Genomic DNA, 25769 nt, shown 5'->3' with positions numbered 1-25769 from the left:
TACCATTTAAACCTGGGGGACTGCAACTCTGGACTTGGACTTCTCGTCGACTGGGCTCGGAACGTGGTCTTCCATGGCAACCATGGACCATGTGGCATGCTGGTCCGGCTGCAATCAGGCGAAATTGTTGCCAACTGTGCTCTGCATTCCAGAGAGCCTGCTCGACTTCTTCTTCGCCTTCTGCCTGGGAGTAGAGTATGCTAAGAGTTGTGGGTCCGAAAAAAAAAAATAGCGTGAGAAAGCAAAATATTGATTCAGGGAGACTTGGGAGAGTTCTGCAGGAGCACCAGGGCACCGCGATATGCAAAGCGCGATTAAATTCCTTAGCATCGAGACCGAAAAACCGGATCCTGCTCCAAAGGTGCTAAATGAAGTTCTTAATTAAGTGCGAGTGGCGGCGAGAAAAATGAAAGGAGAAAAAAGGGCTCCAGAATGGGGAGAACTGAACTGGTTTTATTGGCACATCGTTAGCTTTGGGATCCTGCATTTATTGCATAATTTGTTAATGAGCAGGGAGACCTGAGACACGCTTCCATGGCAAATGACAAATTAGCATTGAAATCGCTGAGGAGTGGAGAATGCGTGAGAGTGGAATGCGACTGGAAGTTGTCAAGGGAAAATATATAACCATATAGCCAAAGATGATGCATTAAAAGAGTAAAATTTTTACTTGACAAGAAACCATTTTATCTTATCGCATTTTGTTTGCTGGTTTGCTGGTTAGTAACCCAATATCAAATGATTTATTGGGGGGAACAAATACAATCTGATTCATTTCAGATAAAGAAGTGAGAAGGAGAAATAAAGCATAAAGTTGAATATTAAAAGTACAAAGTTTAAGTAATTTCCATTGCCTGAGTAATTAAGAAACATAATTTATAAAGAGCTAAGACTATGAGCTAGAGATAGGACAAGTCAAGATACATTTTAGCGATATCCTCTCTTCACTTCCAACCTGTCTCAACAATTTACCCTTTTGCTAATTTCCTCTTTTTTAGGTCTACTCCTTACCCTATTCCCAGACCTCCATAAATTACTATTTAATTAACATTTTCCACATTCCACAATAGCAACAATATCAAGGAACCCATAAATAATAAACACCTAAAGGGGAAACCCAGAGAAGAACAACTGACTATGATTAGAGAGGGACCAAGACAGAGCGATCCTCATAATTAAGCGACATTTGCCGGCATGACATGCAACAAGCTCGAGATTAACATAAATTTTCAGATATATCCGATGGGGCAAACTCGAACATTTTATGGACCGCAACAAAGTAAAGGGGGGCAAGAAGACGAGGGAATAAAAGTGCGCAGCCCGCGCACCTGTCAAAGTGAAGATAAAAATACAAATTATGATTATTATGCACTTGACATCGGACCAAACAAGAAGGGATGGATGGATGGTTGGATGGTCGACATATAGCGAGGGTAAGCGTTGGCGTGTGGTAATTGCTGGCGGTAAAAATACTCATGCTTCCCCCGGTTGGGGAATTATTAGCGCTAATTCTTTGTATATAAAAAAACACAAAATCCCAGCCCTCGTCGCGTCAAGTGTCGAGTGTCTCGCAGTTGATTGAAAGATGTGCCTAATTGATAGTCGAGCACGAGTCCGTTCCCCGACAAGATGAGACATCATCAAGTGCGTGTCATTGTGTAATTTGGGCTTGATTATTATTAATTTGCAGACGCCGCCAGCGTTGAGGTTTAAAGCCCCAACCCCAGACCCAAAACTGGATGATGAGCGGGGAAGTCTGGGCTTGATGAGAATGCCTTTCAACCGCAGGCCAAAAATGTTTTCCCTTCCTATTTGATTTGCTAATGAACGGGGCCGGAGGGGCTCCAACATGCTGATAGATCACAGGAAATGGTAGACTTACTTAAAACTGTCTTGGGATCGGATCGAAAGTAACGATGATAGCTTGGGAACTTGGAAACTTACCTGTAAAGAGAGCAAGAGAAAATTGTTTTAGACTCGATGTTGAAATTGTAAGAAATTATTTTTAAGTACAAAAGATCATGCAATGGGAAGTTCTTAAAATAAGATGAAAGGTTTGTGTATTTTGGTAACTAATTTTAATGGTTTTTATGGATTTTTATACATTTTTTTATGTTTGGATATTAAATTTCATAATTTCAATACTTATTCCTTATTGCCAATATATTTTCCTAGATTCTTAGCTCGAAGACTTTTATTTCCCTGAAATTTTAACAAAGATGTTCTCTAACCATCTATTTTCCGACAATTGACTGCCCTTCAAAGTCGCGGGCCAACCAATCTTTGAGCTAAAAAACCCTTAAGAGAACTTCAAAAGTCTAGCCGGGTCTGGGGCGGCGTCTCCTGGTTGATTTTTTTCATGTTTTCTTCGATTTTTTCTCCGTTTTCCATTTCGCCCAAGAAGGGCTTCGACGTGAAGAGTCGAAAAACCCAAGTTCAGAGGAAAAGAAATATGCACAGACGAGAGTCCCACAGAGAGTTGCGTTTTACAGCAATTCCATGCAAGTGCCATGTGGCTATGATGTGTTTGTGTGTGTGTGTGTGCACAACACCTTTTACCAAGAAACAACAACAACAACAAGAACAACAATTACAGCAGTCATCACCTTTGGTGGTTTCCAGTCGTCGTCGGCGCCCTGTGAACCTGCTGAGAAGAGAAGTTTCTCTCCTCCGGCTCACCAGAAAACTACCTAAGCAGCCCGAAAATAACCGAGATATAGGCAGGGGATATGTGTGTATGTGGAGAACCCTTCTGTAGGGAAAGGAGAGGAGAGGAGGGGAGAGAGGAGCAGCACAGGTGGGGGAGTGGCTGCGGTAAGCGTTGAGAGTCTGACTGTTGTTTATTGTCTTACGTCTTGGAAGTTATAAAACAAAGCGTCAATTGACTGCTGCCGTCTGACTCTCAAATCTGAACTCCTGCCATCGCGGGGTCTTGTGTGAAATTAACATGAATGTTTGTCCCTACAAAATAAGGTAAAAACTATACTCCTTGCCCTTTCTCACTCTGTGTAGAAGCCGACAATTGTCGGGGGATTTGTAAGAGGAACTGCTAATAGAGGAAGTCAAGACGCGGCGGCGACCGCAAATCGAATAACAAATTGTGTGGAAATACCTTAAGGTTGATACAGGAGAGTTACAGGGATTTATATATTATTTAAATGATAATAATTATGCCTTACGTTAAATGAATTTAAGTAGTAAGTAAGCTTTCATCAAAGAAATACTTTTATATTAAACAAAAACTTGTCTTGGGCAGCAACGTATGAAAAAAAAATCTCAGATAATTGAAACCCTAAAGTGAAACTGGGCCAAGAGCTGGCATTTAAGCAATGGCCAAGAGCTCAAAGGAAATCTGCAATATACCGACAAGAGGAGCCACATCATTACATTGTAATGTGGCCTCCCTTTTTTTTTACTTATTTTTTATTTCACCTCGCTCTCTGCGATCCTTAATGGCCGCAAAACACGCGTCTTATAACGGTTTTAATGAAACACATAAATTCAGGTTGAGTTCCTGCCGAACGCCTCAGAGTCGACTTGGGTGAGCCTCCATTACAACCTCTCTTTTGGGAGCCACATCTTGCCCCTGGAAGGCCTTTAATGCCATATCTTGGCAATTCTTCGATCGCCTCGTGAGCGTGAGCAGTTTACTTAAAAAAATATCTCTTTGAATTGTTTTCATTCAGTTTCGTTGTGTTCCAACGAACGATTTTCCCTCACTCGCTTATTAACCGCAATTTTGGCTGCCTGAATTACCAAATAATCAAAGCCAAGTCGGGGAGAGATTTAAGCTGATTTTCGGGGGTTTACAGTGGAATGTAAAAAGCTAAGAGGGCAAACAATGTTATACAAATTTTGAATGAAATTTTACCATGATGAGTACATTAGTATTCAATTTAATCGATGCTTTAGAAAGTATCCTTAATATTTAAATTTCCAACAAATAATAGTTAGTTATTCTTCTTTTTCAAATAACCCTCAAACACTTTAAAATCAAGGAGCCAAATCGACATTAAAGCTCTCTTTATATTTCTCTCTCTCTTCTTTGCACAATATATCCTTTTATGAGTCGCTATCCTTTTTGTGCAATTTACAAGGCAAAAATGAATGGAAATGAGTTACAACGATGGATGATGCCGACAAAAGATATGCCTCTCTCTGACTGAATCTCTGGGCCCTGGGACCATAAAGAATCCAACACTATGGAAGGCCACTCAACTGTGAAACAGGTAACCCGAAGGAGGGCGACGGACGGACTGGCGGACGGGCGGACAGATGGACAGGATGCGGACATACGAGCAGACGTCGGTAAAACTACAAAAAGGAATCGAGTCGAGTCGCGTTCGAGTTGAGTTTGAGTTGGAGTTCGAGCCTGCGTTTTGTGTTTGCATTGAGGAGAAAGAAGAGATTTTTCTGATTCCGTTTCAGGTCTTTCATTTGATTTCAATGAACTGCCTTTCTTTGGCCGCAGAATGTTGCAACAGCCAAAACAAATAGCTGATAAAAACCAAAAAAAAAAACCAAACCAAATTTGTAGATGTATCTGTATGCTGGAAAATTAGAGAGAGAAGGACGAGCCTTGCTCACAGGACAACTGATACTTTAGTTTGCCTAATACCAAAATCAATAGGACAAAAAAGGACAATCTTCTCGTTGTTTGCGCTGTAATTGTAAACCATTTGTCAGCAACTTTTCTATATAGTTAATATCCTCTATCTCCGTCTATCTCCTTTCTCTTCTAAGGATGCCGGAAATGTCTTTATTTGCCTTTGAATTCAATACCACGACCGCTGGCAGTCGTTTGTGTAATTTATGTGTCATTCTGCTTATGGGATTTAGTTCCTACTTTACTATTTCCTTGGGTTATCCAACAAGCTCAATTGAAAGTTTATTAAAAGCCTTTAAGAGAGGCAGATACTGTAGGTTGGCAAGGCGAACGAGATATTGGTTGGAGAAATTTTATAAAAATAATTAAAAGATTTTGAAAGGGATTTTTATATTGAAAGTATATAGAAATATATCTTTCTTTAATATATTTTCTATAATCTTAAGTTCAATACTTATCATTAAGCCAAGTGTTTATTTAAAACCCTTATAGCCTTCCTTATATTCACCCACCACATCCAATATCATAATTTAATACAGGACAACCTCCGTCTGGTAGCCACTACCGCTTATATCAATTTAAAATATTTACTTTTATAACTTGATTATTGTTTGACGGCTTCCTCATGCAAAACCTCAGCCACAGAAGGAGAAAAAAAAACAATCTCCGCATTCATTTCGTAGATGCGTGGGTAGGATGGATTTCAAAAACCCGTTTCAGTTCAACAACTCAAACTATAATTCCAAGCGCCGCCGGATTCGAATTTCGAGTCTTCTTCACTCTTTTTTTTGGGCTCATATTCATGTGGGTTGTTGTCTCTGAAATTTATCGCTCATCGTTTTCGACTTCTACGCATTTATGTTTTGATTTTTATTTGAGGTTTTGCCTTTTTATAATATTTTTTTTTTTATACCTATTTGTTACCTTGCCTTTGTCAAAATAAGTTTTCATTTTATTATCAGCACCTATACCATTTTTTTGGAGGGAGATAGAGGAGGCGCTGACGACGGACGGGTTTCCGGTAGCTTTTGGTCAATAAAACCCACAAATTTATGACCTCTGAATAATGCTGTGTGCGACCCGTCGCCGGTGGTTTTGTTCGTTGTAAAATATTTTATATACAAAAATTAATTTTCTCAATTTTTTGTGGGTTTTTTTCTTAACGGCCGTTTAATGTGTTTGGCTTGGAGGTGGTTTTGGGGGCATAATGAAATTGTCAACAGATTTAATGGCGTGTCGCAGTGTGTGAGAAGCAGAGGAGAAACAGCTTAAGGAGCATTATTTTCTTCTCTTTGACCAAAGCAATCCCCTTGAGTTGATCCAGGGTAATCTGCCCTCGATACACACAGCACACATTCATCTCGCCACTTGAGCCCGAGCCCAAGAAGAAGAATAAACAGAAACTGGACCAAAACTAATTGAATACCATTATTTGCCAGATTAGGACAACGCATAACAAATGGGCAAGGTTAGGAGCGGATTTGCATGGAGAGGAACCCTTAACGAACTGTAGGAAATTGAAGAAGAAGCTGGCCAGAAGCCAGGCCAGGCAATTGCATTTTATTGTAATTGCGAAACACTAAAAGCAGATCACAGAGCTGGGAAAACGACCTTTGATGGAGTCGAGGTCTCTGTGTCTTGGGTAAGAGCAGAACGGAGAGCCCTTCCTCGGACCCGAGGTCTTTAATGAACTTTTAGGCACGCACGTAGTGGCCCGGCATTAATTACAGACTCGATGTCGGTGTCGGAGTCGGAGTTCGGGCTTGGGATCTTGATATTCCAACCCAGGCATTCTCCGGCGTAGCATCCGCATCCATTTGCCGGGGCCGTGTTATCTGCAAACGCGCCATCAAAGTAGGTGGCGCAAATTAACAAATCTTTCATGTGACCCAATTAAATCAACTCTCGAGCTGGGCTTTCGGTTCTCGCCAGCCGCTGGCCCCGGCAATTTGGCATTCGTCATGCTCGCCAGGCAATGAAAATAACCGAAGGCACTCCTCGCCGATGTCTGGATAATGGATGTGCACAGAGAACAACATTTTATAACTAAAATGTTTAAAGAAAATATTTTTGTTGACCTCTTTAAGGATATTTTATGTCAAAGTTTGCTAGAAAATATTTAAAACTATTATTTATAAAATTTTATAAATGCTTTTGGCGTCAGAAAATCCAAAAAAAATTAATGCATTAATTTTTATAAGGAAATTATATTCGGGGCAAAACTAAGCAGATATTTTTATAAGAAAAAATACATGATTTTAACATCACAAATAGTAAGATAAGTTTTTAAGGTCTGAAATGCATTTTAAATTATGCTTAAATAAGGGTTAATTTTTTCACAGTGCTTTGATCCATGGGAAGCCTTGGCATCTGTTCTGCAGTTAAGGCCAAGGACCGTCTGTGACCAACTGGAGGTTGATGAGGGAGTCGGTGCATCGAAATGGGTAATGAGGATCACTAAAGGAGAAGTCTGTGATTTGCCACAGAGAACTAATTCGAGGGGTTTATTTTCTAGATCAAGTGCAAAGGTATACAAATCAGTGGGTTTTTTATGGGGTACTCAGAAAATATTGCTTGAAGGACTTTTTTAAGTTTATCAATTCAAAAGAATTTTATATGAATTCAATCCGTTTTTTATTTTTAAAGATTTTAATAGGAAATCATTCTCTTAAAATTTTCAGAACTGATAAAAATGCATTCCAAGTAATATTTTCAGAATATTCAATAGAAAAAGCACTGATAAAATATTTATATATAATAAATTAAATTGAAATATGATATATACGACACAAAGTTTTTTTTAAAGTATTAAATAATATATAGAAAAAAAATATACAAGTACGGCTCATATATTAAGACTTATTTAGAAGGTTCATTAAGATAAATATCTAAGCAAACTGCACACAACATGAATAATACGGGAATAAATACGGGATAACACTTATATAATACAATATAAATAATTATTGCTCATAATTAAAAAAATATATTAAAATTACTTTATCAAAGATTGTATTTTAAAAGCTTTAACTACATTTTCTAATGATTTTCTAAAGTACTTAAACCCTATAATGCTTGCATTTCTCTGGTTATTAGTTTACAAGAAATTTTCCCAAGAATCGTTGTTCCACTCATTTAATTTACGTCTGCTGCTTGCTGTTTTTAACTTTTTCCCAAGTTGAGATGTCTAAGCAAAGTTTTTCAAGAACCGCCCACTGCCTTAACCCCGCTCCCAACCACCAGACTCTGTTTTTCCCTGTTCCACTCCGCCTTAATCTTTCGCAAACTTTGCTTTCTTGGCATTTCTAGACCGGAGAACTGGAGAGCCGAAGAACTGGAGAACTCGGGGGAAGAGTCTTAACCCACAACATGCTCATTATGTAAATGCTCTGCCGCCTGCTCCTCCCTGCAGCCACTCCCCCATTTCTGGCGTCGCCTCTCGTGCACTTTGCCTACTATTATTATCTAGAGTCGGCATTTATAACTTTGTGTTGTAGTTGTAAGTTTGTTTCGCTTGTTTGTTTGCACGATTTAATGCTTCATTTGCTCGAGCCTCAAAAGTGGGTGAAGCTAAAAAGGTTGGAGATTTACGCTTGGAGTTTTTCCCCCCCAAGTCAAGTACCAAACAAGGTAGTTGAGACTCGGCCGCAGCTTCACATCTCTGGCTCTTGGCTGGTTAACTGCTTAATTATCTTTTTTGGTCAAATGAAGCCGCCAAATGGTTAAAGAGACTTCCCCTCCCATCTATCCTCTGGCTTATTAATAAACATGTTAAATGTAATTGTTATTCGGAGCTGCCGTTTTTTCCGGGGCGTTTCTAATTATTGGGCTTTGGGTTTGCGTAATTACCAAAGCTTTTACGAAGCAATTTTTGGCTCTAAAAATCAAAGCGTGAGAAAATAATATAGTATACGAAGGGAAGATATTTATTATTTAAAATATAAAATATATTTTTCTGAACAAGCCCAAGAAAAGTTTAATTGAAGTCCTATTTAAAGTTACTCATTACTTCTCCTAGACTTCACTCCAAAAACGAAAATCAGAGCGTGAGAAAATGTTACAAGATTTTTGAAATATCTGTTGACCAAGGAATATCCTTGAAAGGCATTTTGTCGATCTTTACACTAAGGTGTTAAGGCAAAGTTGGTCCAGGGAAACCACAAAAATAAATTAACAACAAAATGCAAGCAAGCTCGGTTAGGTCGAATATCTCTTCTTTTTTCATTTTTCTTTCTTTTTTACTTGGTTGACTGCACTCCCGAAAAAGGTATTTCAACGCTGGCCATATATGAAAGTCATTGCTTCAACTGTTCCGATGGAATGAAGCCACGAAATGGATTCGGAATGCATGCGCCGAGAACTTGTTTAAGGAGTTGAAATCCAGAGACAGGGACAACGACAACGACAGGGACAGAGACAGAGGTGAGACCACACAAGCAAAATGTTATCTCGCTCCATAAAGTGGCCACGTTTGACCTGCTCTCGGGATGGCTGGGAATGCTGGCCGAGAGTCTGGGATTCTCTTCTCTACCTATTTTTGGTATCCTCCTCCGACACTTGCCGGCAATTAAGTCGTTGGATTGGATCGCTCAGCTCAGCTCAGCTCCTCTCCGCTTTGGTTTCGTTTTCATTTCATCCCTCGCCTGGTATCCATCCATCCACAATCCGCAGGATTCATTCTTAGAAAATTTGCTGACGACGCGGCCTTTGTTGTCACAGCAACAACAAGAAGACGGCAGCCTGGGAGATCCCATTTCTGTCAGCATCGTCAGCTAATTACGCGAAATTGCCCAGATCTCCTCCGACGATCCGCTGGTGCGAGAAATCTTGGCAAGTGTTGACTTTGTAGGCGAAATGTCTGGGATGCTCGGGCCGATTCATGGATCAGATAGCAGCACACAGCTGGTTTCAAAATCGCTGGCCAGGCGCTGATGATGATCTCGATAGGTTAAAAGCAGCCCCAAGACACCGAGTAATTGTTATGGCGCATTAATGGTGAAATAGCTTGATATCGATCATGATCATGGCTTTCAAGTGGGGCCTTAGGTTAGGCCATGTGCTAGACGATTTAGTTTATTGGATCATCAGTGGTTGTTAATCTGTTAATCTATTTCAGAGCTTTTTTATACATCTAAAAAAAATGTATTTAAGTCCTTTTCAAACCATATTTATCTCCCTTTTAAAATGATATACGAATGCTATATTTTATCTTAAATATCCCAAAGAGGAGGTTCCACTTTACAACCTCATAAAATAACTCAGAACAGCGAACTTCTCCTACTCGTTTTCTATATACCCAACATCCCCCATCTAATCTGCATTCCAATCGAAACCCAAAACCCAGCCTCCGTACAATGGTCAACAATTGCAAAAGTATATATCACATGATCACACGCCGACGACGCCGATGAAGATGATGATGATATAGTGCCATATAAACCGATCGCCTCGTTTCTTCTTTTTACACGGCCAAGGAATGCGACAATGCAAAAAAATAATAATAAAACGAGAAAAAGGGCCAACTGAGAGTAAGAGAGATGGAACCATTTAGTTTTGGTTGCTGGAAAATGATTAATAGTCATGCGGTGGTTGCCTTGCAGGCCAAGGCAAGAGGAGATCAGAGGCAGGAACGGCGAATGCAATGCCGCCAGTGGAGACGCCAACAAAGTGGAGCAGCAGTGAACAGAAATAAAACCAATATATATATGTAAGTATCTTAAAGATTCAGTATCTTTTAAAATGTATCTCAAAGTTGAATAGTTACAAAATGGAAACATTTATTTAGTTTAAAAAATATTTATTAATTTTGTGGTGTATCTAAAATATAAAGAGATCTTTGGTGGACTTGTTCCTAGTTTATTTTATATAAAATGCACCTTAACTACCCCAATTTTTTGCTGTGCAGAGAAACAGCAACCACAGCAGCCGATGAAAAATCAGCTCCGCTGTAAATTTCTTTTGGCAAAAGACAGACAAAGATGGGTAACCTGACCGAGGGAGATAGAGAATGAGAGGAAGCAATGTTGAGCGTTTCTGTGTGAGAAATGGTTGGTTGGTTGCATCGAATTTACGATAAACATACACTTGCTGGGGATACTCTGCTTTAATCAAATAAACAGATGATGATCATAAACAGGGATTTTATAAAAAGCTTACCCTTTGATTCAAATATAAAAGAATTTAGACATTTTTCTATATTAAAACCTATAACAAGTAAGATCTTTTAGTAAGAGTATAACCACTGCGATCATTGTATTCAAAAACTGGCTTTTCCATTGAGTCTCTCTTGGCTGACTCTCTGATATTATTTTTAACGATTTAATGTTTTGTGAACTGTTTAAATTGTGCAAACAATTTCAGCTAAGTGCCTGCCTACCAACGATGTTGATGATGATGATGGTGAATGGTCAAGTCGGAGGGGGTTAAAGTGGGTTTCGCTCACAGCTTTTTGATGTGGCACAGGAAGTGCAACTTTAATGAAGCGTTTAAGTGCCAGCTGTTGTTGTAGTTGCTGTTGCAGCACGGAAGGTATATGATATCTTTTGTATTTTGCTTTTTTTTGTGATTTTGGGTTCAATGTTTGGCGTTTTTCATGGTTCAATGAAAGGAATTCGCCTAAAGATGTGATGATGTATGTGCTGGGAAAACACTTTATCGTGACTGATTAAAATTTCACTTTGAGTAGATGAACAAAAAATGTATAAAGGTAGTGATGGTTTGGAATTAAATTTTTCTATATTTTTTGTTTCAAAATTTTTAAGAAAACAATACTTTTCATAAAGATTTTAACCTAACTAAAGTCTCATAACTTCCCTTAGACAATATAAGGGGCCCCAAAAAGTCTGGTTATCATCACAAAACTCTTTCGCTCTCTATTTGCTTACGTCAATTCATTTTTTTTTAAACTTTATCAGAATTGGAAGTTGGTCTTTATCAGTCAGCACAGCCTCACCGGTTAGCTAACCTATATATAACCGACGGAGCACCGACAGAGAACCCTATAAACACCTATCGCCGAGAGGTAGTTCCCGGTTAAGCAATTCGAACGGTGTGGGAACAGGAACACAGGTCGGATACTTTATCTAAATGCTGGCGCTTATCAGGCGGACAAGGTGTAAGGGGCAGGGGCGAGGCTGGCGGGGGGTCAGGTGAATGAAAAGGAGAAAGGGAATTGGAATCAAAAAGGGAAGGGGAATTGGGTTTGGGAATGAGAATGAGAATGAGAAGAAGCGAATGAGAATGAGAAGAAGCGAATGAGAAGAAAGTAGGCAATATAAGAATTTATGAGTCACACGGCGAAAAAAGAAGAAAGAGTCTGGGGCACTCGGAGAAAATATCTAAAATGTTGTAACAAAAATCTAATATTGACTATTTTGATATTTAAGAATTCCATTTATAACTGATAAACTATAGAAATATAGTTTTTATATATACATATCCATATTGTAACTATTTTATTACTCTATTAATGCTCACCAACTTTCTTAATCATAATTATATTCACTTCGTATTACAAGGATTAAAATTATTATTTCAAGTGCACCTCAGACACACCACTGTGTGTGAAAGAGAGAGGGCGAACAGGATCGGATCGGGAAGTAAAAGGTTCACATAAAAATGCCGACAGAGAATAAAAATCCTGAACTGCATAATTTAAACGATTTCAATGACACCTTGATTAATATCAAAGACAACACAAAAGAGAACTCAAGAACTGACCACTCTACCTGTGTGTGTGTATGCCCCACCTCCCCCGTCACCGGACCCCTCTGCCCCTACCCCCCTGCATTTCCATGAAATTATGAACGAAACGCAGTGCGCAATGCATTTGCCCAAAAAAAAATGAAGATAAAGAATATGGGAAAGATGTGTGAGAGCGAAAGAGAAGAAAACCAATCAAGCAACGTTGAAAACCAAAAATAAACAAAGGTAAGGCGCAGGTAAAGGGCCAGGGGAAAAGGGAGAGGTAGATGAGAAGCGGCCAAAAGGCAGAGGCTGCAACAACAACAACAACAACAGTTTACCTGGCAACAAATCAAACAAAGAGCCAAAGAGAGGCGACGAGGAGCACGATAAACAGAGAGACAGAAGGGCCCAGGGAGGGAGCGAGCGAGCAACTTATTGCAATTAAGCGTGATTAATTCAGGATTTATACAAATTAACTAAAACCGTGGACCGATCGAGGCCGAGACTAGGTCCCTCCTCCATCGCACACCCCCTGTCCCTACAAAGAACAGTGTGTAAAAGCGGTGTGACAACATTTTTGCTCTTGCACCAGCCAAAAGAGCCTTTTTGTGAGTGTGTCCTACAGGCAAACATCCCTAAAGAAAAGGATTTCTTCTTTGAAAGTATTCGAAAAAAAACCTGATTTTATTTTCGGATTTTTGTAATTTTTGGAAAGCAATTTAAAAAATTATAATAATAAATAAACAAAATCTAACATCTAATAAATTCTTCCTTTAAAACTTAGGCTTATTAAATCCCATACATTACAAGAAAATCTATCCCTAAAAAGATCAAGAATATTCGAAAATATTATCTAAATATTCGAAAACCTATACGTTTTATTGTAAGAAGTTGTGTACTTTTAAAAGTATCAAAGATCTTTCAAAGAATCTGTGCAATAATACTTTAAATATGATAACAAATCTTATATTATTAAATTATCAAAAAATCTTTGGTAAAGTTAGTTTGATAAAGTCTACCTTAACGAGGCTCAACTGTATGCATAGCTGCTCTTTTCTCGTTTTATTCCTTTTTTTTTTTGTTCATCAAAAAGGAATGTCTTGAGATTTTTCGTTGCGTCTGCTTCTGCCTTTTGGACTGGTCTTGGAAACTGGAACCCTTTGATGCGGCACGGAGCTGGACGCTGAAGGGGCAGAGCCTGGGATTCGGATGAGCAACAGACGCATGCGCCAAGATCTCTTGGATGGACACGCTCTCGGCCATGGACTCTCTTTTATTTAGAGCCTACCTTGGGCTGCTTCTCATTCGCTTCTTCGAGTTGATTTGCGTGGAATTTTTTTTCCTTCAAGGGGCGTAAGGCGTAAAAGGGCAGAAAAAAAAGAGCACAAGACGAAGGAGCGCGGCATGAATCATGGAATCGTCCCATCTGAGCCCGAGTTCCCTTTGTTCCGCCGTGATTCAGACTGGTTTGTTATCTTTGCAGATTTAGCAATGTTATGAAATATTAGGAATTTATATGAACACAAATTCGTATTATCTTCTCACATTTGAAAAAAAGGTTCGTTTTTTATTTGATTTTAATCAATATGCAAATATGTCTGAATATAATGCATTTGGTTATGAGGGATGTAGACATTTATGGAATTCCGCGATGTCAGACTAATTATTTTAAAGTTTGTAAATATTTCATTTATGTTTTATAATTTCCCCTTTATGCAGGGGTTCTATAGAAAAAAAAACGTATTTTCTAGGTATAATAAGTTAAATTTCCTATTCGTTTTGCTGTATAACATAACATTATACTGTCCCTGATTTAATTAAAATGTTAAACTTATCTTTCGGTTTATTTATGATTTGATTTTTATTTCCTTCTCTATAAATGACAACCACTTCAAATATTTTCGCACTTTGATCAATGGAAAGTCCTCATTTCTTATCTGTTCAAATTAAAATTTGTACTATTTTATTGACAACTACAAGAGTCAGCAATAACGGATAACTAGCTTAATAAAAACGTAAACTTCCTTTAGCTTAAGAGCAAAATTATGGTAAAACAATAAAGTTATAGACTTTTATTTTAATATTTTATTGAGGTAAACAATATAAAGCCGACTGTCTGATAAATCAAATCAATTTAAAATTTTACCAAAGGTAACTTGCTCTTCAAAATAGTATTAAAATATGTAGTATAAAATTCTTGTTTATTAATTAACTTGACTCCAAAATTTCTTCCCATAACTTTTACAACAAACCCACTCTTAAAATTAAATTGTATCTAAAATCCCTAATATTATTTACTACACTTACCGTTACTGGGCTTTGGTGGTATTTCGCTCGCATCGATTCCTCGCGCCTGGAAAATGTGCGTAACCGCACTGCAATTCGGACTGAATTGATCGATGATCGAGGAGGAGACTCCCCCACCGCCCCCCGCCGGATTGGGGGCGGCCAGATAGCCGACTGCGGGCAGGAGGGACTGGGAGCCATCGTCCGCTTGCACGCTGGGCGGAAAGTGGGTGGCGAGCAGGAGGAGTAGATAACTGCTACATATCACAAGGCAGGCGGTTGTTTTTGTTGTTTTCGTCGCTTTTCTTCTGCAGGGCAGGCGTTGTTGTTGTTGTTGCATTTTGAGAATCACGAACTCTCTTGTTTTTGGCGAGCGACAGAGAGAGCTAGATACGATTTGCGCCGGCTGCTTATTGCTGTTGTTTGGTTATGTTTGTTGCTATTTGCGGTAAATACTTTCGTCACCCCCACAAACACGCACCGGTCGTCCGTCCACACACTAATAAGCCGCTTTGTGGCTGTTTGCCGGCATTATAGCTGCTGCTGTGGTCGTTGTTTATCAGTGTGCATTTTGAGCTTGGAAACAATTAAAGTGCAACATGGCTTTCTCGGCTGGCGATTTTATAAACAAATAGCGGCACACGCACACTCGCACACTCACTCACACGCACGCACCCCGCGACGAAAGGCGAATTGAAAACGAAGCGCGAAACGCAGAGAGGCGGAGAAAGCAGCACAGAGGTGCTCACGCGTGGAAATTTTTCGAAAAACTAAATTCTATTCGTCGCGCGCGGCGCTTAAATTAGAGCTGGGGAAAAACTCGGGCGATGTATCGATACATCGATGTTTCTTCTGAAAAACATCGAAATATCGAATTAGGTAAACATCGATATCAATGCCGGCTACGGCATTTTTGCCACGCCCGCCACTGGTCACACTGTCCCACCCTCGACCAGCTGTTTTGGCGGCAACGAGTTTTTGGTCCGAGTTTTTGTTTATTTGAAATACAACGCAGTTAGGCAACAAACAACATACAAAATGATGCAGGAGAGCGCGGTGACCGAGGCGCTGAAGAAGCATTTTGGCCACTCGAAGTTCAAGTCCGAGCTACAGGAGCGGGCCGTGCGATGTGCTGTGAAAAGTGAATATGGGACAAAAGTCTTACCCAATATCTCGAAGATAATAATAAACCCCGGAAAATTTGCCTTTCAGAAAAGCAGGATGTCTATGTATCGATGCCGACGGGCTCGGGTAAATCCCTGTGCTTCCAGCTGCCTGGCCTGATGTCCGAGAACCAGATAACCATTGTCTTTTCGCCGCTTCTCGCTCTAATCAAGGATCAGATCGACCATTTGACCAAGCTGAAAGTGCCGGCTGACTCGCTGAACTCCAAGATGACCACCAAGGAGCGTGATCGCGTGATTATGGATCTGCGGGCGGTGAAGACCAGTCTGAGATTCCTCTACATCACACCGGAACAGGCGGCCACCAAGTTCTTTCAAGAGCTGCTACAGACATTACACAAGCACAAGAAATTAGCCTACTTTGCGGTGGACGAGGCCCACTGCGTCAGCCAATGGGGTCACGACTTCCGACCGGACTATCTTAAGCTGGGCGAACTACGTTCCAAATATCCAGACATCACCTGGTTAGCATTAACGGCCACAGCCTCCCAGGAGGTCAAGGAGGATATCTATAAGCAGTTGCATTTGCATCAGCCGGTGGCACAATTCAGCACGCCCAGCTTCCGGAAGAACCTCTTCTACGACATTGTCTACAAGAATTCCATTGAGGATGACTTCCAGCACTTGGCGGACTTTGCGAGGCATTGCCTGGGCGATCCCAAGGAGTTCAAGGAGCAGCCAAAGGCCCAGCGGGGCTGTGGCATAGTCTACTGTCGCACGCGGGAGCAAGTGGAGCGCATGGCGATTGGCGTTACCAAGCAGGGCATTGGAGCCGTGGCCTATCATGCTGGCCTTAAGACGGGGGAACGCACAGAGGTGCAGGAGGCATGGATGCGCGGCGATCAGCCCATTATATGCGCCACCAACAGCTTTGGCATGGGTGTGGACAAGGCGAGTGTGCGATTTGTCATCCATTGGGATGTGCCACAAAATGTGGCAGCCTATTACCAGGAATCGGGTCGCGCTGGTCGCGACGGCTTGCCCTCGTTCTGTAGATTATATTACGGCCGTGAAGACGTGCGGAGTATACGATTTCTGCTGCAGAACGATGCGAACAGGGCGCGGGGTCGCGGCGATAAGGAACTGCTCACGGCGAGAGCCCTCAAACAATTTGAGAAGATCACCGAATTCTGCGAGCGAACCACGTGCCGACACAAGCTGTTTTCCGACTTCTTTGGGGATCCGGCGCCCGACTGCAGCGGTCAGTGTGATGTCTGCCGGCGACCCAAGAAAGCGGAGAAGGCTTTGGAGATGTTTCATCGTTTGTGCATGGACGACACCTTCAAGTCGCACATTTCGCTGCAGGATTGCGCGGATTTATACGAAGGTGGGTGAGATTTAAGGTTATTTCTTCTCTTTATTAATTTCTAATTTCTATTTAGGAGGTCGTCCTGGTCAGAAGCGTGCTGCCCAGGATTATGCAGCTGCTGATTCCGACTCGGATGGCGCCGACTCCCACTCCTCCATGGCCAAGAAGGCCAAAAAGGAAACGGAAGATTTCATTAAGCAACAGTTCAAGTTGCGCAAGCAAATTAGCGCCGCCCGTCAGCTGGAACAGGATACAGCCGCCCAAATCTCTCGCATCCGTCAGGCGGAGGCCACGGAAAAGAAAATAGCTGGCCTCCAGGCCACACACAGGGAGAAGTATCTAACGGCCATTATCGATGCCCTGAAAGCCAATGTGGACAAGTGCAAGGATGAGCCCGAACAGCAGCCGAAAAGTGTCCTGAAATACAATGACTACGAAGCCATTGCCGTGGACATGGAGTACGAGGTGTTCCGCCAGCAGAAAGTGGCCAATATGTACCGACATGCCTTAACCAAGCAGATATCCATTATTAAACAGCTCACGGGAAAGATGCAGCTGATGCCTCTGCTGGCTGATTATATACCCAAGCCGGAAACGAGTGCAAAAGGCGCCTGGACCGGTGGTAGTGTGGCCTACTTTGAGCGGAAACTCAAGGAACTGGAGGAGCAGAGACCACAGAGTCTCAAGGAAGTACCAAAAGCCTTGAAGGAGCGCAAGGGTTTCAAGCAGGACGGCAGCAACAGCAAGCAGACTTCCATTTCCTCCTTCTTCAAAAAAGAGCTGAAAGAGGAACCAACATCAGATTCCTCAAATCAAGAAGAACCTGAAGAAGCTGAGAAGGATTTGGATAATAACAAACCAGAAGAGCCCTCTTCCAATCCCGTCAAAGATGAACCTATGGACGAAGAGAGCACTGAGCCTGATTCCGAACTCGATCCCCTACCCGACAGCATAATCGGCGAGAGAAAATACAAACTGATGCCGAATGGCGATGGCAGCTATGACACGCATCGCCGGAAAAGAGTTTCCCATCAGCACGAACCCAAGAAAACGGCCAAGACCAGCATGCAGCATCTCTTCGGTTCCTTCAAAAGTGAATCCGAAGAGGAGCAGGATCAGCCTGCAATTGGTTTTAAAACTGCTCGACAAATTCTTGATGAAAAGAAGGCTAAATTGGAAAGCAAACAAGAATTAAGGGAAGATAAAAGCAAGGAATCCCCTGAAAATATAGGTTTTATTTCAGCCCGGGAAATGTTGGAGAAAAACAAACTCAAAAACGACGAGAAGAGGGAAAAGTCAAATAACAAAACTGAAACCCTGGGTTTCATTTCAGCCCGAGAAATGCTGGAAAATAACAAACTTAAGGAGGAAAGTTTGGATAAAAAGGAAGTTAAGCCTAAAAAGTTAGAAGGTAAGGAAATAGAGGGTAAAGACGGGGACAGGAGTTTCCAAAAGGAGTCAAGATCAGGGGAAAGCAAAGACAAGGGGAAAGAGTCCAGTGAAACAGAAAAGCATTTAAAGGACTTGGGTTCCCACAGAAAAGAGGGAAAGGAGGAAGCAGACTACAAAAGAGAAAGGGAAGCAACTGCCAAGGAGTCATCTTCCGGAGAAAGGAAAGCTTCAAAAGATTCTTCAACGGAAAGGAAAGCTTCGAAAGATTCTTCATCAGAAGGAAAAACTTTGAAAGACCATTCTTCTGAAAGGAAAGCATCGAAAGACTCTTCGTCAGAAAAGAAACCTTCAAAAGATTCTTCCTCAGAAAAGAAACCCTCAAAAGACTCTTCATCAGAAGGAAAAGACTCCAAGGACTCTTCCAACTCAAAGAGAAAACCAGAAAAGAACCAGCTAAAGAACGATGTAAGCAAAAACGTAGTTCAGTGGCTGAATCCCTATTATAAACGAAAGATAGCCACCAAGGAGCTCTTCAAGGCCCTGGCGAAATTGCTAACTCAACGGATTTGCGATGGCAGTTTGGGTAGGTTATAAACTATAATCCCCTTTAAATAATACCCTCTAAATCTGTATTATTAATCCAGGTGACGGCGATGCTGGTAAATGCTACATCAAGGAGACCTTCCATGGCCTGGATATGATCAACAACGATCAGGATATTGAGAAATATTTCATTGAATCCAAGTGACTTTTCGACACACAACGAAAAGTGCTTTTTCGCCTTGTTAAAAGAGTTAAAGAATTTTTTTTTTATCGTTAATGTTTCAATTTTGTATATAATAATAAGTAATTTATCAATAAAACATTAAGAAAATATATTCGATTTCTGTTTGCTTTTCATTTTGCACATTAAATAGTTGAAATTTTACTCGTGTTGGGTTCTTACTTATTAATTGGTTTAGATAAAACGTTCGTGATGCTTTCTTTATAAGCTAAATAATAAAAAGAAAAACAAAAAAACAGGGCAGGCGATGCGTAGAAAACTTTAAACCTCCTCGGACGTCGTCTTTTTTGTACATTTTTCGATTCGATGATGGCAATTCAGATTTTTCTTGTTTCTTTTTTCTTTCGTTTCGTGGGATTACAATTAGCTGGGAGACTGGGGGGGTATGTGTGTCCTTACAACTAAGCTGGAGCTATAAATATTACAGTCCACGCCATGCTCCTCTTGACCAGGTCCGTCCATGTCATTCCAGATCTCCATGAACGCCAAAGCGAATGGTGATGAGGATGTCCAGCAAGAAGACCAGCGAGGTGACCAAGGAAATGGAGGCAGAGGCCATCACAAGGTCCAGACGATGCATGTTCGGGTGCCAGTAGTTGCGATCCTTGGTGGTGCTCCAGTCCCGGAAGAGCAGAGCGGTGACGGCAACAAACAGAATGAAGCCGACCAGGGACCACAGGGTGGCCGTGCGCCAGGGAGTCCTTTAAGGAGAATATTACTTGTTAATAATAAATTTATATAAATAATTTCGGGAACTCACAAATCACCAAAGAGTGCCATTATCAGATAGATTGCAGTGTAGATGACCAAGGCTCCAAAGGTCACATAGCACAAAGCCATTACCCTTGGAGTGATGAACACTCGCAGGTGGGAATTGGTGGCCGGCTCGTCGATCAAACCCAGGCAGCATATTAGCAGGCACTATAAAATATATAAATAAAATAAAATAAATTTTATATTAATTAATCCAAGTAAAAACACCCACCAATTCCACAATTTTAATGCATATCAGCGTGTAGGTGGCCTTCTTGTTGCCACTCGTTGTGGCAAAGGAGTTATCATCTGCCGGCGACATTTCCACCCTTGAGATTTCTGCACAAAACAATTATTAAACAATTAATTAATTAATTAATTAAAGAACAACATTAATTCAATTGAATTTTGGGGCCACTTTGGCATTTGCTCGCGAATATGTTGTGTTTTTATGTACCTATCGAACGCAAGTAACTCATTTTTGTCTTCTGTTGGAAACACTCTCGACCTACAAAGGAAACGGCATCTTCAGTTTTGGAACGTTTATTTTTGGTGGAACTTTAGAGTCCGGACTTAATGAATGACCTTATTTGGCCGCCGACTCTGGGTTATCGGATGTGTGTTATTGGATGCTCGGTGGAGCGTGCAATAAAATAAAATAAAACTACGTTCTGTTGTGGATTTGTGTCAATTGATGTCCGAAGGTCTCCCACATGAGAAAAATGTATCCACTTCTGGCATGAGAAGTGCAGCCCAAACTGATTAAGGGCATATATATGGGCGATGATCTCATCCGATCGGTCGGATGTGTGGGAATTTTTGGGTGGGGTCTATCCTCTATCGTACCATAGAGGTTCTGAGATGCATACCAAATTCGAGCTGGGAACGCGAGCAACCTACTTGCTTATGAATATTTAAGACCACCTATGATTGCAGGCCTGCCACACTTAATCTATAATTCCAATAACAATTCAGTTATTAATTAAAGGCAAACCACAATGGACACAATAGTGTATCTCAATTGTCACCTCTTTTGGTTTCTATTGAATACCTTTTCTGCCAGCTGGATATGTGTAGTTTGTACACAGAGAATTTATACTTTTTCCATACTAATATTTTAGATTTTAAATTTTAGTCAAATGGAAAAGACTTCGGAAGGCGTTCTGCTTATTAAAGCCCAGAACGTGCAAAGACAATACAATTTTAAGATGCATAACGATACTTTGGTACTTAAATATACGTCTTTGGATTGTTTTTGGAATGCTTAATGAATGCTATTAATTTATTGTAGGTATGTGAGCCGACCTCTGATCTATAATCTTCTACATTCCAATATATAACTTAAAGATAAATTTGATTATATCTGAACTTGAGATAACAAAAAGTTTGTGTATCTTGAACTTACTTTCGAGTTCTTTATGATAAATAATATAAAATCTACATATGCCATCGAAGCGATAGTTTAACAAACACTTTTTTTAAATATTTAGAAAATTTTATATAATTTGGCGTTGTTAAAACTTTATGTATTTTTTATTTACCCATATTTTAAATTATAATAAAATAATAAAACAAATTATTTTCTCTGTGTATATAAGGGGGAGAACTGGTTGTTCAAGCACTTCATAACCAACAATGGAATCACTCCATGGTTGGGTCGTCCGTCGGTCCCCCTCATTGATTGAAGCTAATTGCAACGCATAAAGAACAAAATATAAAAAAAAAAACAGAAATTAGCCAGAGGCACGTACAATAAACGTGCGGAGGTGGGGACTAGTTAACCCCGCGATGTGTAACCCCATAAACAACAATTAAAATGCAACCAGAAAACCAGAAAAAAATAAGTCAAACCTGAAACGAAACTGGAAACCGCCAAGCTCAAACCCTAAAAAAGGGTCACGCATAACTTTCACTGCGTAAAAAGTCGGTAGTAAAATGGGAAAATGAAAGATATATCCAAACATTGGGATAGGAAAGGGAAAAGTGGGCACAAGACAGACACTCCCTGTCAATAAACTTAGGGTTCTGAAGTTAATAAACATTTTAGTGTCTAGGTTCTGGTTGGCAAAAGGTAAACACTAATTGATTACGGAGACTACTGCTCGTGCTAGTAATAAATATAAACCTAAGTAATTATTTGTTTAAAGGAGGGGTTTTAAGTAAATAAATAAATAAAGATACAAAATCTAAAACATTTCTTTTAGTTTCTTGTATTTATGGAACTGAAGATTAGGGTGTATTTATAATCATTTTCAAAGGAGGTTTAGTTTATTCTCTTTAAATTTTGAAAGCTTACAAATTTATGAAAAATTTAGCTTTAAAATACCTCAAAAAGAACATACCCTTAAAAAATATATATTAAAAAAAAACCACCCATAACTTCATCCCCATAAAAAACTCAAACTGAAACTCCTCACTAATTTTCGGGTTTGCGGCTCTCCAAGATTGGAATTCCAGCTCTTAGCTGCTTGCGTGTTAACTGATATGTGTGTGTCGTGTTGCTGCTAACGAATGTTTCACGTTTTGGCCCACACTCAAGCCACCACGACCCCCCTGAACCAAAAAACCCACAATGAAAAACAAAAAAACAAGTTTTCTTTGGCGGCGCTTAGAAGAAGAAAGCCTAAAAAAAGCACAAACCAAACAAAACACACGCAACAAGCCACGAAGCACGAAAAAAAATGTAAACAAATTTGTATTGGCCAAGAAGAACAGGTTTTTTTTGGGAAACCAAAGAGAACTTGGCTAAGAGAGGGGATCCAAGAGAGATCGAGAGAGTCATAAAGAGAGGCTTTAATACCTGCCACACCTGTATTGAGTTTGCGCGCCCTCAGAGAGAATTTTCTCTGAAAAGGAAAAGGTGGGCCTAACTTTTTGGCTCTCACTGTGAATTAACCTCGTTTCGAAAGGAACTCTTGTTCTTGTTTTTCCTTTTGTTCCGAGCTAAAGCAGCCCTATAACTGGTCTGTCTGCGTCCGACTTTTGGGTCAATGACTTGGCCAGCAGCTCGGTTCTCGGTTTTGTTTTGGTTCCTGGCTTCTCCAAGGGGGCCCCTTTGAGGAGCTTTTCATTTTAATTAAACCTCATTTGCAATTTCCTGCCAACTAGAGAGATCTGAGAATGTATCTTTGTATTTCTTACAGCGCTCAATCGCCGCCAACTTGGGCAATTGAAAAATGCAACAAAACTCGTTTTCAGCCCGCCTTCTGCGTTCGCCTCCCCCTCACACGCTCGGATTGATATGCACAACGGCAAACTGGTTGCAGAGCCGCGAGAAGCACACGTACACATGTAAGGCGCCTACTGTACTTGACTCTGGTCATCCATCCAGCGCCCAAGTTTTCTCACCCATCGAAAGGGCAGTCGTAGCTTGCGATTTTCCAGCTGCATTTTCCTTAACAAGGAAAATACCCCTTGAATGGAGGGGTGTATCTATTGGGCAATAAGGGTTTGGTTCAACTAAAGAAATTATTAAGCCAGGTTAAGACTTAAAACAAGAAAGGAAGCTAGCTTAGAAAAGCCGATGTATGTATCCTAATTAAGCCAAATATTAAATATTTTAAATTGAATTAAAATTTTTATCAATTTCTGACAACATTATACAATGTTTAAATATTGGACTTTGCCAGATCAACTCGCCTGTTGATGCTGATCAAGAATATTATATGAATTTCACTAAAATTTTTAACTTTTGTTAGTTTGAGCTTAATTGTTTTTCGAATTTTTCGAATTAAATTAAGACTATAAAATCCTTTATATATTATTCTTAAAAACTTCCCTTTTAAAGGGTATCTAAAAGTGTCATTGTCTAATTAACAACCTCACGCTGCACTTTTTTTTGCAATGGTTTTTCCATATATTCTTGCCAATAGTGGCGCAGGCTACTGTTGTTGCTTTTGACCTCATTCAGTCCCACACCGCTTTTAGCCACCGACTTGAGCTTTGTTTTAGCTGTGAACATGCAACATTTGCGATGTGGGCGGGATGGGTCCCCTACCTGGGGGTGGTTGCCTGTGCGAGGGAGTTTCTCTCGGGGGTTGTTACTGGCGAATTCAATGCCAAAGCAATTGGCCAAGGCTGGTCGGGATTTACTAAAGGCACTAACAGGCACACTGGGGTTATTGTCACTCTTATTGTTTTGTTTCGCTTTTTGTTGTTACCTTAGTGTCAGAGGGGTTCGCTTAGGGGGGTGTCATTGAAGGTCAGTGTCCATAAAGCGGATTGGTATAGGATAGAAAAGGGTTCAGTTCCCAAGGGGGACAGGTCCTGTAATTGAGTGTTAAGCAAACTAATATTTGTTTGTGAATTATAGCATATCAAGGAATATGCTATTCATAAAAAAATAGTTTCTTAGCTTGATAAACTTGAGATCAGAAGGTATTTTAGCCAGAGATAAGCTTACGATGCGTTGGTTTAAAAAAATTAGTCTGTATTTCTATGGCTTCTAGTTATAATAATAATTATTAATTTAAAAACTAATAATACTAACATATTAAACAGATAGGAACTTTTTTTGGCAAAACTTAAGAGTATTGCTTATATTTCCATTGAAAAATAAGTAAGATATTTGGTTTTCCTAATATAATTTTTAAGTTCAAGATATATTTCAAATGCAATCATTAAATATATATCTCTATATATATGTTGCATTAACCCCAAGTATTTGTCAACTAATTAAAGCTGTCGCATCTGAGGGGAGGGGCCGTGTTGACGGTGAGAAAATTGTCAGTGAGTCACATTAAACAAACTAATTTGTGTGTTAGCCAGTGTCTGTGTAATTTGTGCAAAATTAGCATGTCTAACAAAAAGAACAACGACAACAAAAGTGCTGCGATCGTCTTGCTGCTGTATGTATATAGTTTTTTGTTGTCCCCTGTTTATTGTACAATTAGCTCTGGGTGGGGCCCTGCGACCTCACAGACTCCGCAGATCTCCAGATCGACTCTGAAGATGATTAATTCCCTTTGGCGGAGCTTCGGTGCATTTCCAACTCTACTACAAAATTAGTTATTGCTGAGCAAATGACAAACTGGTTTTAGTTTTTATCTTTTTTTCGTTTTTAAATATGGGTTACTGTTTAATTACATTTTTCAGAAATTCAGAATATTTTCGTTTAGTTTGCGAAAGGTGCGAACACAAGTGCAGCTAAAGGTTTTGGGTGTTAGCTTTTGAGTTATTTATTCCGTCACTAAAATTGCACAAACAGTATTTTCAAGTAATTTCCGCGCGCGCTAAATAGTTTTTTCTAAATTTTCAGCTCTGTTTTTCCAACTGCGACTTGGAAATTGGGATTTTCGAAACGCTCTGAAACCGACGACACGCCAACGACAACTGTTGTATCTCAAAGCCCGCCAAACAAGCCACAGCCACAGCCCAAGAAATAAGAGCGAAATGAGCTCATGAAAGAGCATATTATTTAAGCGAAGAGAGAAAAATTACACAGTAAAAGAAATTCGGAATAAAATAAGTAAAATCTATAGTGAAGTTTTGACTTTTTCAATTTAATTTTGTTACAGAAATTATTTACTTGAGGCTTACAAAACCCAAGATATGTTTTACTTTTAACCAGAAAATGATAAATAAAAAATTAAATTTAAAAAATGGGTATTTTCATATATTTTTTGTGTGTATCTACTCTCTTTTCAAACACTAAGCAAATATTGAATAATATTATGGGGATATACAAATTAACACCTGCATGTCACGCAAATAAAACAATTCAACTGTGGGTTTTGTTTTAATTCTAACTAAAATAAAATTAAATATTTC

At 39.9% G+C, this 25769-nt stretch overlaps 3 protein-coding genes across 4 annotated transcripts in view; 1 reads left to right on the top strand and 2 right to left on the bottom strand.

Moving 5' to 3' along the window:
• dlp (glypican dally-like) overlaps window positions 1-15334 on the bottom strand; it is a 42733-nt gene extending 27399 nt beyond the window's left edge. The window contains exon 1 of the mRNA XM_017164010.2: window positions 14600-15334. Within this exon, the coding sequence (XP_017019499.1) occupies window positions 14600-14918 (319 nt within the window). The 5' untranslated portion in view covers window positions 14919-15334. The remainder of the gene's footprint in view (window positions 1-14599) is intronic.
• Window positions 15335-15519: 185 nt separating this feature from the next.
• RecQ5 (RecQ5 helicase) lies at window positions 15520-19346 on the top strand. Its single transcript, XM_017164059.2, has 4 exons — window positions 15520-15719; window positions 15791-17089; window positions 17145-19046; window positions 19108-19346. The coding sequence occupies exons 1-4, from the start codon at window positions 15617-15619 to the stop codon at window positions 19209-19211; spliced, it is 3408 nt and encodes a 1135-aa protein (XP_017019548.1). The 5' UTR covers window positions 15520-15616; the 3' UTR covers window positions 19212-19346.
• LOC108072780 (uncharacterized) lies at window positions 19322-25340 on the bottom strand. Of its 2 annotated transcripts, none has more exons than XM_017164060.3 (4): window positions 25086-25340; window positions 20233-20339; window positions 20008-20168; window positions 19322-19948 (listed from the first exon to the last, which is right to left on the bottom strand). In XM_017164060.3, exons 2-4 carry the CDS (start codon window positions 20320-20322, stop codon window positions 19711-19713), a joined length of 489 nt encoding a protein of 162 aa, XP_017019549.1. In that variant the 5' UTR covers window positions 20323-20339; window positions 25086-25340; the 3' UTR covers window positions 19322-19710. The 2 variants fall into 2 exon arrangements, with proteins under 2 accessions (XP_017019549.1, XP_041631301.1); XM_041775367.2 differs by lacking the exon at window positions 25086-25340 and adding an exon at window positions 20458-20502.
• Between the last annotated feature and the right edge of the window lie 429 nt (window positions 25341-25769).

The sequence above is a fragment of the Drosophila kikkawai genome, chromosome 3L (genome assembly GCF_030179895.1).
Source record: "Drosophila kikkawai strain 14028-0561.14 chromosome 3L, DkikHiC1v2, whole genome shotgun sequence".
Lineage (NCBI taxonomy): Eukaryota > Metazoa > Arthropoda > Insecta > Diptera > Drosophilidae > Drosophila > Drosophila kikkawai.
Note: the sequence above shows the minus strand (reverse complement) of the source record. Positions and strands in the feature narration are given on the sequence as shown.